Below are 15,049 nucleotides of genomic sequence, written 5' to 3'. Positions count from 1 at the left end.
CCCATTCCGCCATCCTGTTCCTGGCAGCCAAAACCGCCAGGAACAGGATGGCGGTATGGGGGTCGGAATCCCCATGGCATGGAGGATTCCCCTGGGCAGCGGAAAGCCGGCGGTACACCGCCGACTTTCCGTTTCTGGCCGCGGCTGTACCGCCGTGGTCAGAATGCCCAAAGGAGCACCGCCAGCCTGTTGGCGGTGCTCCCGCGGACCACGGCCATGGCGGTTTTTACCGCCAGGGTCAGAATGACCGCCTAAGTGTGTGAAAATTTCATTTATAGATCTGGATTGACAGCACAGCTATTTGAAACATCTACTGCGACCAATTCTGTGAACTATGTAGAGAGTTGGCATTGGAGTGGCACTCATATCTCTCACCTCGTTCTATTGCCTATTTGATATATCCTTTCACCTCCTGTGGAACGCTTACATTTCAATTCAATTGTGACCAATTATTTTAAATGCATATATGATGGCCTTTTGAGTGTAGTATCCTTTCTCACCTAATTCTATTGGCTCTTTGATACACCAGTCTACCTCTGTGGAATACTTTCAATGCAAGAGGGAATATGTACATCTGAAAAGTATCCTCAATCATCAAACATATTGCTGCAACACATTGAATCATTTATCTCACACATTCATTTATGCATAAAGCATTATACTAACGTTCCCACAAAATTGTACAACAGTGGTGCAAAATTGCACAGATAGCATTAATCAGGACTGCTGCAATATCTGATATCTGTTTCATAAATTTTCAATTGTTTCTATTACAGTAAGAGACCTTCAACACAATTATTTTTTCATTTGTGTTGGGACTGGTGAAGGGCTTCTCCATTGTGCAGCATTGCATTTTGTAATATGTTTTGCGCCTCGTATCCGTGATAAGGTCTCAAAGTACTTTCAGGTGAACGAGAAGGAGGCTATTGCATTTCTTGCACTTAGTTGGGAGAGTGTGAGCTTATAAAGTGGCCTTTATGAGAGAGTTTTGATGTCACGCATGAGGCTACTGGGATGCTCCATATGCATTGCAGAAAACCTATAGCTGCACTTCTGGTTTGAGTGCAGTGAGATATAAATGAAGTTAGTGATGTAGCATAATGCCTCAGTTGCGGAGACAGATTTCATTATCTGCAAGAAACGTCCCGTTGCAGAGATGTGTTTTATAAGAGGCCGGCTATAAGTTGAAATTTAACTAAGATAGCTCAGTTGATTAATACACTGGCTGCCAAAATCTCAGAAGAACCTCCAAACTTCAGGCTAAAATTCAAATAATAACAATTCTATCTTTAATGCCTCTGAGGTAGTTGAATTGAGTGTCATTAATTTTGGAAAAGAAATAGCACGTATTCAGTTTTTTTCAACAAGCATTAACAAATGTGGTCAGTACACAGAACATTACACAAAGGTTCCGGAACACAGCACACCCCCTCAGTGCACATGTATGTTTTGCCGTCCGTCTCAGTCCCGCCAAACACACATGCACACTGTGCTATCTCCAGCCCGGCACTGTGTTGGCGGGCTGAAGAGAGCATGCACAGGCTCCCAGTCTGCCTAGGAGCGCCTTGGCTGGTCACTCCAAGGCAATCCTAACGCTGCTCTAAGCAGCATCAGGATTGGGCGCAGGGCAGGCTAGGAGCCTGTGCCTGCAATGCAAGAAGGAGCAGTGCAGCGGCGGCACAGAAAAAAGGTACGTTTATTTTTAAATATATTTTTGGGTCTCCTACCCTCCCACCACACGCCACCCCACCCCTTTCCCTCCCACAAGCCACACCTGAACTACTACACATCTTTTCCCTCAAGTTCCTGTAAGATTTATAAAGTTCAGAGAAGTGCATGAAAATATTGGTAATTTGAGAATGCCTCAAATGGAGCAAGTTGCTATTTGCCATGCGGCGTCATTGTTACTGCTCTTCGGTATTTATTAAAGGCTTTAGCCTAAAGGGAGTTTTCCAGTCTATATGATATTGTCTGATTTCTCTGTTTTATAGCATTTCCACTCTAGTGTCTGCAGTTTGTGGCCCTGGTCAGAAAAAACTTACTTGTTTGTTCCCTCAGGTTATATGAAAGATCGGACTGCAATGTGTGATCTGAGCTACAACTGCACAAAGTAGCTAAAGGCCTGATTGCGACTTCGGCGGTCCCACCACAGGACTGCCAAAGCTGCGGGGAGGACGCCACCACCATGGGAGTGATGTCCCCCCCGAGTGTATTACAATGTTCTCACCAGGGGGGAACATTGTAATAAGTGTTCACGATGGGCTGACTGGAGGGAACGGTGCTATGATATTAGTCTTGGCTCCCTTAAGGGAGTAGAGGCCAATATCGTAGTACTCCAGCACCCTCAGAAAGGGCACTGTCTGCAAAGCAGACCGTGCGCATTCCAACGGTGTTGAGTAGGAGGGTCAGTGCAGTGGCCCTCTTGTGTCCCCTGCACTGGCTTTTCACCAGCCTTTCCATGGCGGTGCAAACACAATGGAAAGACTAGTGGAAAGTGGGTTTGTAAGCAGCCAGGTGGTGCTGAGTTCAGCGCCGCCCTGGCTGATTACAAGTCTGACCACCGTCAACCTGTCGGGAACCATGTTCCTAGCTGCAATGCTGGTCCCCTGGTTGTCTGCCCGCCAGGGATGTAATGTGGCAGTCAGACCGCCACAGTTGCGGCGGTCCAACCATCACTACAAGGCAGGGGGTACTGGGACCGCCAACCTCGCAATGAGGCCCTTAATCTCTGCCTGAAAGCATGAAATGTTCACTGACGGGTCTCGTGTCATGAGCAAAAATATGAAATATGTATTTTTTCCGATGATGCTGATTGATGGATGGGTGGTGAATTGAAATGGGAGATTTGGATAGCTAGATGGATAGATAGATAGATAGATAGATAGATAGATAGATAGATAGATAGATAGATAGATACATAGATAGATAGATAGATAGATAGATAGATAGATAGATAGATAGATAGATAGATAGATAGATAGATAGATAGATAGATAGATAGATATTCAAGTTGGCCATTGAGATTGGTGTGATTGTTATATTGACATAAGTTCTTTGAAAACCAATTATTCATGAAAATGATGTAATAGCTCCGAATGTTATGAAACAATTCATGTGTATGGTATCATTCGGTTACAATATAGAATTTTAAGTGATGAAAACCTGTAACTAGGTATACACTCTACATTTAAAAAGTACAGTTTAAAGAATCGGCAAAACCATCCTGTGAGGTAGTGTGTTTGAGCTTGGAGAATACTTTTGTGTTGATTGTTCTTAACACATTCTAGACATATATGCACTTTGGCTCTTTCCCATTTTCCACATTTGTCCGGGAATATTGTCACAAGAACTGCTTTCTCTCAAACATGGTTCAATAGGTCTGTCAAATGGTGCTGATTCGTCAGCGCTCTCTGCCTCCGCAAGCAGCTCATCCCAATCATCATTCTCACAGTTGTCCAACAAATTGCCACTATGAGTGTCCATTGTTACTAGAAAACACATGTGTTGGTCTTCTTCTAATTGTGGGGAAGACGTTAGATATGGAGTCTGTGACTGGAGGCAAATGTCTTGTGAATGATTTATGGCACTACATGGCTTACTGGTCCAAATATCTCTATTTGATATCAACGTCAAATTGGATTCTGAGAGAGTAGCAACTCGCAAAGTCCCTGGCGCCAGCACAGCTGAAAGAGGGATCTGGCAAAAACATGGAAAGCTGGTTTGTTCTGAGGATGCCAATATCAAATTCCTTTCTTTCATTTTAAGGGCATTTGGTGACAACATTCTTTCACCACACAATTCGCATAATGAATTCTCCTCAGATTCCACGTCAGAAGGCTCTTTTTCATTTGTATTTTCCACAAAAAGCAATCCTGAGGCTCCCAAGACCTGAACACTGTCAGACGACTCTGCATCATTGCTTCTAGTGGAAGGGAGTTTCCTGTAAGGGTATTTCTTTGTCTCATTAGGGTCTTCGATGGGTGCGCCCAAGTTAGGAAACTGGCGATTTTCACTGTAACCCCTGCAACTGCTACTGGTTTCTTCATGGTCATCTAGTGATGCATAATATCCATTATCAACATTTCGTACAGGTGGATCACAAGTGGATATCTGGGACAACTTCAAGAGTAAGTCGTTTGGATCACATATATATTGCTTCAGGGGCCACTTGCTGAGTGGAAAGTCCTAATGTGTGAAAAAAAATATAAGTAACAATGAATAGGTCTCTACATTTGTATAGACAAATGTATTTGATATTAACTCTTCAAAGAAGAACTCACACATTTAAAGTTTCTTTACAACTCTTTAAAAAAATAGTAAGGCCATGGTCCCAGCAACATATGGCTAATAGAAACAATTGCTACAAGGAAACACTCATAACGCTGTTATAACATACAGTTTACCTTAATTAACACAATTCGGATTGGATTTAATCAGATGGAAATTGATCAAGTGATCCTGTTAACAATACTAATTAATCCACAAAAATAACTTAAACGTGCTAAAATATTTTGTAGCAGCCCCATAGGAATATAGGGCTTCTATTTACATTACTTAATTACTTCCAATTACAGAAGAGCCCGTCTGTTTGGTGTACTTCCCTTTACAATTTCACATCAATGGACTCTATGAAATCTCCAGTAGGCTGTCATTGTAGATTTAAAAGCTAAGTGCCCCTACTTCTTCTAATAATAGCTGAAGTATTTTATTCTCGCTGGATGGCCGGAGTAACGATTACTTTAAGTGCAGAAGTAGACGTACGTGCTTACCAGTGAAATAACCAGGATTCAACACTGTGAGGGTCATTAAGAGTTTGGCGGATGGAAACATCTGCCATCCCAGGTGTTTTAATAAAAATTATTAATGAATGTTTATGTATTTCGAATAAATAAGTCTATGTAGAAAATAAAATACCATAGAAAATAATGCATGCATTTCAAAATGTGATTACGAAGAATGGCCACCAACGGTAACAAAGTGTACTAATCAATGATTAAATAGTATGAAATGTTGAATATATGTTAGACTAATGCAGTAATATGGCATATTAAGGGTTATGCAGTAGGTATTAGCTTTATTAATTATAGGCCTTAACTTAGCGAGTTTCTTGGCCTGTTTGCCAGGCCTCATGTAAAAGCTGTATTTCTTAGCGTTTAATAAAATGGCTGTCCAAAGAAAGTTAAACTGTGAAGTTCTATTGTATTGTGCAAATGTGCTCTTAATGGAAGCTTCTCGTGTGAACCGATTCCTAGGAGATGATGTTCTTGCTAATGCAACATTTTATGTGTAATGTGAGAGACTGACTTTCCCAGGACAAGAACAATGAAGATACTGACTAGAGTAGAACCTGCAACAATATTGTTACCTGACAAGCCGGATGATGAGGACATCGCAAGACAAACCAATCACCGACATGTGAAAGGAGAAATATTAGAATCCATAGATTTGGGATTATAGTTTTATTGGACAGAGTGTGATCATACAATTAGCTGACCAATAGGGATTTGGGAGGTAGTTTAGATAATTTTGACTTAACAACACTGCACAGAGAGAAGACAGGCATTTGCCCATTTTTCCTGACCGAGAGGTTACTATTTCCTTATGCGTCTCGACTAGAGACGTGCTTAACTTTAACGCTTAGATACTTTGCCCTTTCTAAATTCTGATGCTGAAGCCTGATGCCTTGCTGATCGACTGATGTCCTGAGGACGAAGACTGATTCTGCTTTGCTGATCCACCCTGAGGATAGGTATATCCAAATTGTGATTATTGTGGATATTTGTTTTTTCCTTCTAGGTACCAACTGTGCTGTTTTGATAGAGCCATAGTTAGATGTTTTTTTCCAAATTTGTGTTGCTAATTTTTTTTGCATGAAGTCCAACATGCTTATGCTAATCTGATGTTAGTTAAGGATTCTCAATAATGACTTATGGTAATAGGGACAAATGCTTGATGAAATTCTCTGCTAAACTTCATGTATGTTATTACGTTGACCCAGTTGACTTTATTGCTAATATGCACCATAACGTTAGAGTATGTCATTGTTCAAGCTTTGATTAGGCGACGTTTCTACTGCTGCTTTGGACAACCAGTGTTGTTTCTGCATGTGTTGAGATTAATCTACAAGACGTTCCTTAGCATTGTTCATATAGGGAAATAAACATTCAAAATATTTACTAAAGGTGTGGTTATTCATGAGTGAAAGGTCATGGTGCGTGATAATTTGTGACTCCATTGATCATTGATTTATTGATTGCTAATGAATATTGATTATTTTGTATTGATTATTGATTATGTACTGGATCTACGGTATGAGCATCTTAATTCTGAGTCAAAAGGTTCATCAACCTATTCCCGACCCCTTATAAGTTTACTTATTAAGGTCAGGCGCACTTACATAGATGGTAGCAGAGGATGGGTCATCTCCTTAAGAGCTTACCATAGACGTCCGGTCTAGAAGAATAGACGAACATAGATGGTAAGAGAGACTAATGGTTTGTCTCCTTAAGAGCTTACTATATATGACCGATACGGAGTGACAGGTGTTAACAGAGATAATAGCAGTATCGAAGGTCCCAGAGGTAGTAGCAGAAATCATTATTATTGAGATTTAGAATTTGTTTTTCAATGATGATAATTGGAGGGAAAATGATGTTCCCTTAAGTCCAGAAATGAATTTCCCAGATCGTGGATCCTTCTAATGGGTGTTTGAGGATGTTCCGGAGTTCTAGTGATAGTATGAGTGAAAGGGATTGAGCTTGCACAGCTTATGCAAATCGCTGGTGAATTGTGAGGTTGGTGAGGATTTTTAGTGAGTTTGCGTACTCCAAATGAAGTTGTAGTAGGAGTGTGTGTCCTCCGTGGTGTGAGAGTAGAGAAGTCGTCGAACTTCATATGTGTGTTGCGCTATGTGCAAAACAATTGTCCACGTGGTTGTTGATGTACGGACCCTGCTTGGTCTAAGACTCCGGAGTATATTGGAAAAGTGTATGAGACACTTGGGTATATGTTGTAATCTGTTTGGTTTAGTAGGTTGCTCGGGCATGGTCAAGAAGTCAGTGTGTGAATTAAAGGGAGTGAAAGAAAATTTAAACTGAGATTTGGCGAGTTCTACGTGCACCAGGACTGACCCATTGATCAGCTGAGAGTAAAATTTGCAGGTTGAATTTTGCTTGCGAATCTGGGAGACCCAGAAAGAAGAAGTAGCTGTGTGTGGTAAGAGCCATCAGTGAAAAATCCATAAGGTTTCTGAAGCAATTGTGTTACCTTTCCTGTAGTTAACCAGCAGATTTGTTTTTGTTTTTTGTTTTTTGATTAGTGCTCGCCATTTTTGCTTTAAGTTTGTGGGAATTGGAGTAAAGGAAGACGAGCTGCAAGACTTTGTCAGCTGCAGTGCGTGTGAGTGTGACGTCATTGGAGCTGCGCTGGGATAGGTCGGTTAGTGAGAAGAGTCGTGCACGGATTGGCAGCAGTCCGTGCGAGGCAACTGATTGAGAACGTAGGTGAAAGGAATCTTGGGATTAAAAGTCACTTGCTGATTTCATTTTGAATAACAAAAAAGGTAGAAAAGATTAAGATTTTCAAAGCATTAAAAAGTGCCCAAAGGGTTGATAGGTATATTACAACGAGTGTAGGCGAGGCTACACTGCCAGAAGGTACACCAGCTTACATTGTAATGGAAGAGAAGGGTGTTGCGCCATGTCTTTCGCTAAAGCGATGGTGCAAATTGACAAAGAAAGATGGGAACTTAGCATTTCCTACAAATGGGACGTTCAATTTGAGAGCTTTGAACAGATGATGCTTTCTCAACAGGTCACAGGTCAGAGGCATAACAGAAATAGTAACACAGTAAACAAATTCCCGTTACACAGTGAGAATGGAATAAATGATGAATGGACGAGTGACAGTTCAGATGAGGAGCCATGTGTGCTTGTGACCTCCTTAGAAGTAGATCAAAAAGGACTCTATGTGAAAAGAAAGATAATGGGTCACAGAGTTTCATTCCTGGTTGACACAGGAACTACACGCTCTACAGTGAGAAGTGCAGAAGTTCCAAATTTGCCCCTTTCAGGTAGAACAGTACAGGTTGTGGGAGTAGCAAACCAGTATTTAACAAACCCAATTAGAGATCCAGTTCAAATGAAGATTGGCAACTTTCAGGGACTGCATAAATTTGTAGTCTGCGATCCAAGTCTGGTTTCCCTAATGGGAAGAGACTTGTTGTGTATCATAGTCATGATGAAGAAGAACAAGCCTCAGAAATAGAGTGTGAAACTACAAATGAGACGTACCCTTTAATTGAATTTTTCCCGAAATTCACAGTGAAAGAGCATCATCCTGATTTACAGGGAAGGGTAAAGGAGAAAGTGTGGGATTTGACAGGAAAAGAAGTAGGTTTGAAGGGGGTGGAGCCAGTCAGAGTTACTGTGAAGCCGAATGTAGTTTTTCCTCAACTTCTACAGTACCACATGCCGCAAGATGTCCTAATGAAAGTGGCTCCGATAATTGCAGAATTTGTAAGGGGTTCTGAAGGAAGTGTTGAGCAGTCCATGTAACTCACTAATAATGGGTTTGAAGAAGCCCTGTGGGAAGGTTTGGATTGTTCTGGATTTGAGAAAAATAAATGAGATTGTGGTCAAATGTTGTCCCATTGTGCCAAATCCAGCTGTGATAATGTTCCAGATTCCATGTGATGCCGAGTGGTTCACTGTCATCGATTTGTCACAAGCATTCTTTTCCGTGCCTCTTCATCAGGATAGCCAATTTCTCTTTTGTTTCAAGTTCCTGGATCAAGTTTATTGCTGCTGCAGAATTCCTCAAGAGTTTTCAGAGTCACCTTCCCTATACAATCAGATCCTGAAAAAGAAATTGGAGTCATTGGAATTGCCTTTCCAATCGACCTTGGTGCAGTACATTGATGACTTGCTGATTGCGTCCAAGACAAGGGACGAGTGCAAGTATGATACAATTGCCCTGTTGAAGCATTTGGGTAAGAATGGTCATAAAGTGTCTCCGCTGAAATTACAGTACTGTCAGAAGGTAGTGAAATATTGGGGTCATGAGATTGAAAAGGGTTCAAGAAAGATATCCAGGGAAAGGATTACAACCATATTGCAGATAAATCCCCGCTACACAGAGAGATGTCAGGATGTTTTTGGTAATGGTGGGCTATTGTCGCTAATGGATTCCAAATTTTTCAGTCATTTGAAGACCATTGCAGAAGCTGACTCATAAGGAAGTCACTGATCCCATAGTGTTAGACCAGGATGAAATTAAAGCGTTCACTAAATTGAGAGAGAGTTTGTGCAGGGCTCCAGCGTTGGGTATGCCTGATCACACAAAACCTTTCACATTGTTTTGTCATGGACGCGATGCATGTTCTTTGTCTGTCTTGACACAGGTCCATGGAGGTGTAAACCGCCCAGTAGCATATTTTTCAGCTACTTTGGCCCCAGTTGCAGCAGCCTTACGGGGTTGTTTGCGTGCAGTTGCCGCAGTTGGTCAGACCCTTATGCAGTGTGAGGGCATTGTGATAGGACATCCCCTAACTGTAATGACCTCTTACTCTATTGAGATTCTACTGACAAGGATGAAAACCCAATACTTGACTCGTGCAAGGTTGACTGGATATGAAACGAGTATCCTGGGGTCACCAAATATGTAATTGAAAAGTTGTACAGTGCTGAACCCGTCAACTTTACTTCTGAGTGAAAATGCTGAATTTGAAAAAGAGGAAGATGTTGACCATGATTGTCTTGAGGTAACTGACTTGTGCACAAAACCAAGACCTGACATTAGAGATACCAGAGTGGAAGAAAGTGACCAAATTATTTTTGTTGATGGTTCTTGTCTGTGAGACAATACAGGGACACTGAAAGCAGGATATGCTGTGTGCATAATTTCAGGTACCTTGGAAGCTTCTTGGCTTCGAGGAGTGTATTCTGCCCAAGTAGCGGAACTGGTAGCCCTTACTACTAGCATGCCATGTTTCGGCTCAGCTGAAAGTTACAGTCTATATAGATAGCCATTATGGATTTGGAAAAGTCCATGATTTTGGTCAGTTGTGGTCACAGAGAGGTTTCCTGGCCTCTTCTGGTTCACCAGTGAGAAATGGTGAAAGAATAAAAGAATTGTTACATGCTATTCAAATGCCTGAAAAGATTGCAGTGGTGAAATGTAGTGCACATCTGATGTCACAGGACTATGTGTCATTGGGAAAAAGTCGCAAGGTTTTGACCATTGAACTGTATATCGTTCAAAGATAAGTGGGAACTGTTACCTGAAGAAGGCAAAACTTGTACAAGCTATGCATTGAAAATAATTGACACTTTGGAAGAATTAAAAGCATTGCAGAATAATTTTGACAGGGAGCAGAAATGTTTATGGAGCAAAATGAAATGTGTGCAAAGACAAGATGAATTGTGGGTTTCCAAGGAGGGTCAGTTGGTTTTGCCAAATAGACTGTTGTCTCAAATGGCGAATTATTATCATGGTCAAGCACATATTAGGAGGGATGCAATGATTTTTTGTTCAAACATGATTGGTTCAACCCAAAGTTTAGACAAGTTGCTGAAGTAGTTTGCCATCGATGTGCCATTTGCCAACATTTAAACGCAGGGAAAGGGACAGTGGGCAATTTGAGCCACATTGGAAGAGCGGGAGGTCCATTCAGCAGAATGCAAATGGATTTTATTGAGATGCCTGTGTGTGGAGGTTTGAGATATGTATTGGTGATTGTATGCATCTTTAGTCACTGGTTTGAAGCGTACCCTCCTTAAAGAAATGAGTCTCACAGTAGCTAAACTGCTGCCTAGTGAACTGATACCGCTTTTCGGGTTTCCGATCTCTTTAGAATCAGATAGGGGAAATCATTTCAACAATGAAGTAATTAAATTACTGTGTGCAACAGTGAATATTGAGCAGACGTTGCATTGTAGTTACTGCCCTGAAGCATCAGGACTAGTGGAACAGATTAATGTTACATTAAAGTCAAGAGTTGCAAAGATGTGTGCGTCCACGAATTTGAAATGGCCTGACGCATTGCCTTTAGTGTTGATGTCAATGAGAAACACACTTGACAGGAAGACAGGATTGTCGCCACATGAGATCCTCATGGGCACAGCAAGTAGGATGCCATCGGTGCCTGAAAATGCATCTGTCAACATTACAGATGATATGGTGTTGGATTACTGCAAAGGTCTGGCTGATGTGGTTCGCTCTTTTTCTCAGCAGGTGGAGGCCACCACACTGCCACACTGCCACCGATCCATGACCCAGGGCACAATCTGAGAGCTTGGGACTGGGTTGTGATCCGAAAACACGTGAGAAGACCTGTTTGGAGCCTCTTTGGAAGGGACCTTACCAGGTAGTTTTGACAACTAGCACAGCTTTTAAGTGTGCTGCTATTCCAAACTGGATTCCTGCAACCATAGAAAGAAAGTGGCATGTCCACTGGATCATGAAGAAGCGTTGTTGAGAGTACCAGCAACAGTGAGACAAGTCTCAGGGCCGGAAGAAGAACAAAAGGGAACTGAAACCAACTCTGAGCCCGTTAAGGATGGTTCAGTCACTCCTGTGAGACACGAGGGAGGAGACCTCCAGGAGGGCAACAGAGAACCTATCTCAACTGAAGCAGCAGGAGAACCTAGTCAAAGGAGGGCTTTCCCAGAAGCAGACAATCTTGAAAGGCAAACAGAGCAATTGCCAGACCCAGAAGGGGAAAGAGGTGGATCAAAGTCATTGTGATCTGACTCGTCCTGAACCGGTTGCAGGTCCATCAAGAGAAAACACCACAGAACAAGGAGAAGGTTCAAGTTTGACTCTGAAGAGAACACTGACAAAGGGTCCACTGAAAGGAGATGCGTGGCCGAAGTCACAACTGGAGAAAGGGAAAGAAGTGGTTGTTGAACCAACAATCAAAGAAGTAGATACCACAAGGAGTGAAGATCTAAGGGAAGGAGAGCTGAATGGTGATCGAAAATTGAAAAGAAATAGAATAGCAAGGCGAAGATATGCAGGTCCTGAATGGATGTATGAAACTTTGAATGAATGGCAGCAAGAGTTTATGTCTTTTTGTTTTGATAGAGAAGTTCCGGGTCAGTATTTTGGTACCTGAAGGAAGCTAATGAACTGAATTGTCGGAACAATCTGAGAGAAATGTTTTGAAAAAGAGAGTGTTGAAAATAACTGGAAGAGTCATTGATAAACTGATTTGACTTTTGAAAGCTGATTTTGACAAAGCTGCTAACCAATTTTGACAAGGGATCCCGGAACTGAAACTGAACTGCTGAAAGAAGAGTTGTTTTTTTTTTTTTTTTTTTTGCTGCAAGTTTTTCTTAATTTCTTCTGCTTTCTGATTCTTTACAGATCATGAGTAACATTAGTCAACAAGGTAGAGATGCTAGGTGCTGTAAATACATGAGCATTGGTTTGGCGATTATGTGTGGGATATTGTTTGTGGTGTTGATAGTGGTTATGTCTAATCTTGATAAGAGAGAAGCCAACCATACTTCTGCTTTTGAGACAAACACTGCACTAACGGCATTAGAGAAGTTCAGGTTAGATGAGAAATATTTGCATGAGGATACTAATGTACAGGGAGAACCTTCTTCTAATGTTTTCTTTTGCTTATTGAGTGAGTATGTTGAGACAATGGATGCAAAAAATTGCTTTGTGTGTACGCAGATTCCCTCATCAGTAGAGGAAGGAGTCACCTATCATAGTCTGCCTTTAACCTACGGGATAAGTTGTAGTCTGTTGCTAACATGATTTCTATAACCAGGAGTACATCCAGTACTTTTACTCAAACTATGATGTAGTGCTTTAATTTTTTCCTATAATTAGGTATTGTAGTAGAGCAGCTAAAGATAATGACATAGTAATAGTTAGAGGTTTCTTTGAACCAACATTGACGTTTGGCACAGCTTATGCGCATAAAAATAATTTGACATGCTTGCTTACACCTTTAGAAAAAAAGCTTCTTAGGTCACACAGATGACAGGAGAAAAGCATTAAAGGAGAAACTAGAAAAAGGCATAGAGAAAAGGACTTACAAGAATGATTATGCTTATAGGCAATTAAAACGCAAGGGAAATTAGCTTTAGATGCACAACACGTAGGGAAACTTAGATTATATAGGGGCCTAAATCGCGCACTCACACTTTATTTGTGGGAAAGAGTGAATGTAGACATGTGTTTTTGTTTCAGAGTAAATGGACATTTATTTTGAATGGACAAGACCCTGCTATTTCAGGGATTTACTATATCTGTGGACTTTATGCATGTTACCGTCTTCCAAGAGGATGGTAAGGGACATGTTATTTGGGGATAGTTTTCCTAAAGTTTTATCAAAAGGAGGATTTGAAAAAGTTTCCTAAAGTGACTGAATTACATCATAAGAGTCCTCTTCTGCTATAGTGGAAGATATATTTGGAGCAGTGATTCCTTCGGTGGGATTCATTCTGAATTCTATAAAAATTTGAAAGCTATCTACTATTGTGGAAAACATGCTGACAAATGTTCCAGGAGCCATATTCCTGAGAGACACTGAATATCAGCTGCTGATAGAGCTATGACTCTTCAAAATCGTCTTGCTTTAGACATTCTTTTAGCGAAGGATGGTGGAGTCTGTAGAATGATTAATTCTATGCATTGTTGTTTGTATATACCAGATAACAGTAAAGAGATAAGAGATTAAGGGCCAGATGTAGCAATTTCCGCATTTGCGATTCGGAAATTGCGAGCCGGTGCGACTCGCAATTTCCAAATCGTAAATGCGGATGCAGAACCGTGTCTCAGACACCGTCTGCGAATCGCTATGGGGTCGCAAAGACCCACCTCATTAATATTAATGAGGTGGGTCGCATTTTGTGACCCCATAGCGAGTCCCTGCACTCACAGGGATGGTGGCCTGCTGAAGACAGCAGACCTCCATGTCTGTGACTGCTTTTTAAATAAAGCAGTTTTTTTTTTTTGTATTGCAGCCCGTTTTCCTTAAAGGAAAACGAGTTGCAATACAAAAAGAATAACATAACCATTTGGTTTCATTTTTTCAGGGTAGGCAGTGGTCCACGGGACCACTGCATGCTCTGAAAATACATTTCTGGCAACATTCACAAAGGGGATGGGGACCCCTTCCCTTTTGCGAATGTGTTACCACCAGTGTGACACTGGTGGTAACTGCAAATTGCTTTGCGACCGCGTTCGCGGTCACAAAGCAATTTAGCATTGCGGTGCGAGTCGCAAATAGGAAGGGGACACCCCTTCCTATTTGCGAGTCGCATTCACATTTTGCGAGTCGGTACCGACTCGCAAAATGTGAATGAGCATCGAGATGAGCATTTTGCATGGCGCAAACTGCGATTTTCGCAGTTTGCACCATGCAAAATGCTTCCTGCATCTGGCCCTTGCTTACTAATCTGACTAATGCAAGTGCTGATTTGAAAGAATTGAAAGAACTAGGTGTTTGGGAAAAGGTTGGCAAGGGGTTTGTTTAAGGGAGAAATTGGCTCAGCAACATTTCAAATATGGTTTTGTTGAAATTATTACATGGAATATTAATTGTTGTTGTTTGTCTATTAGGGATATGGGATTGTGCAAATTATGCAAAAGTATTACATTGAAAAGGTCAAAGAATAATCATAGGAGGGAAGAAAAAAAAAGGAAAAATTGTATAGGGAAAATTCAAAGGGGAAAAAGCTGATGCGAAAATTTGTGGGTAATAGTTAGTGTGAAGACATATTTAGTCATCAGAGGAGGGATTGCTAGCGCAGGTGTTTTAATAAAAATTGTTAATGAATGTTTATGTATTTTGAATAAATAACTGTATGTAGAAAATAAAATAACATAGAAAATAATGCATGCATTTGAAAATGTGATTACGAAGAATGGCCACCACTGTTAACAACGTGTACTAATCAATGATTAAATAGTATGAAATGTCGACTATATGTTAGACTAATGCAGTAATATTTCATATTAGGGTTATGCAGTATGCATTAGCTTTATTAATTGTAGGCCTTAACTTAGCGAGTGTCTGGCCTATTTGCCA

General features: G+C 41.1%; 1 protein-coding gene across 1 annotated transcript in view; it reads right to left on the bottom strand.

The window, feature by feature from the left end:
* Positions 1-741: 741 nt before the first annotated feature.
* The window catches only part of IFNLR1 (interferon lambda receptor 1), a 265,360-nt gene continuing 251,052 nt past the window's right edge, over positions 742-15,049 (bottom strand). The window contains exon 7 of the mRNA XM_069223952.1: positions 742-4,185. Within this exon, the coding sequence (XP_069080053.1) occupies positions 3,274-4,185 (912 nt within the window). The 3' untranslated portion in view covers positions 742-3,273. The remainder of the gene's footprint in view (positions 4,186-15,049) is intronic.

Source organism: Pleurodeles waltl, chromosome 3_1 (genome assembly GCF_031143425.1).
Source record: "Pleurodeles waltl isolate 20211129_DDA chromosome 3_1, aPleWal1.hap1.20221129, whole genome shotgun sequence".
NCBI classification, from domain to species: Eukaryota; Metazoa; Chordata; class Amphibia; order Caudata; family Salamandridae; genus Pleurodeles; species Pleurodeles waltl.
This window is presented reverse-complemented; position numbering and strand designations above follow the sequence as displayed.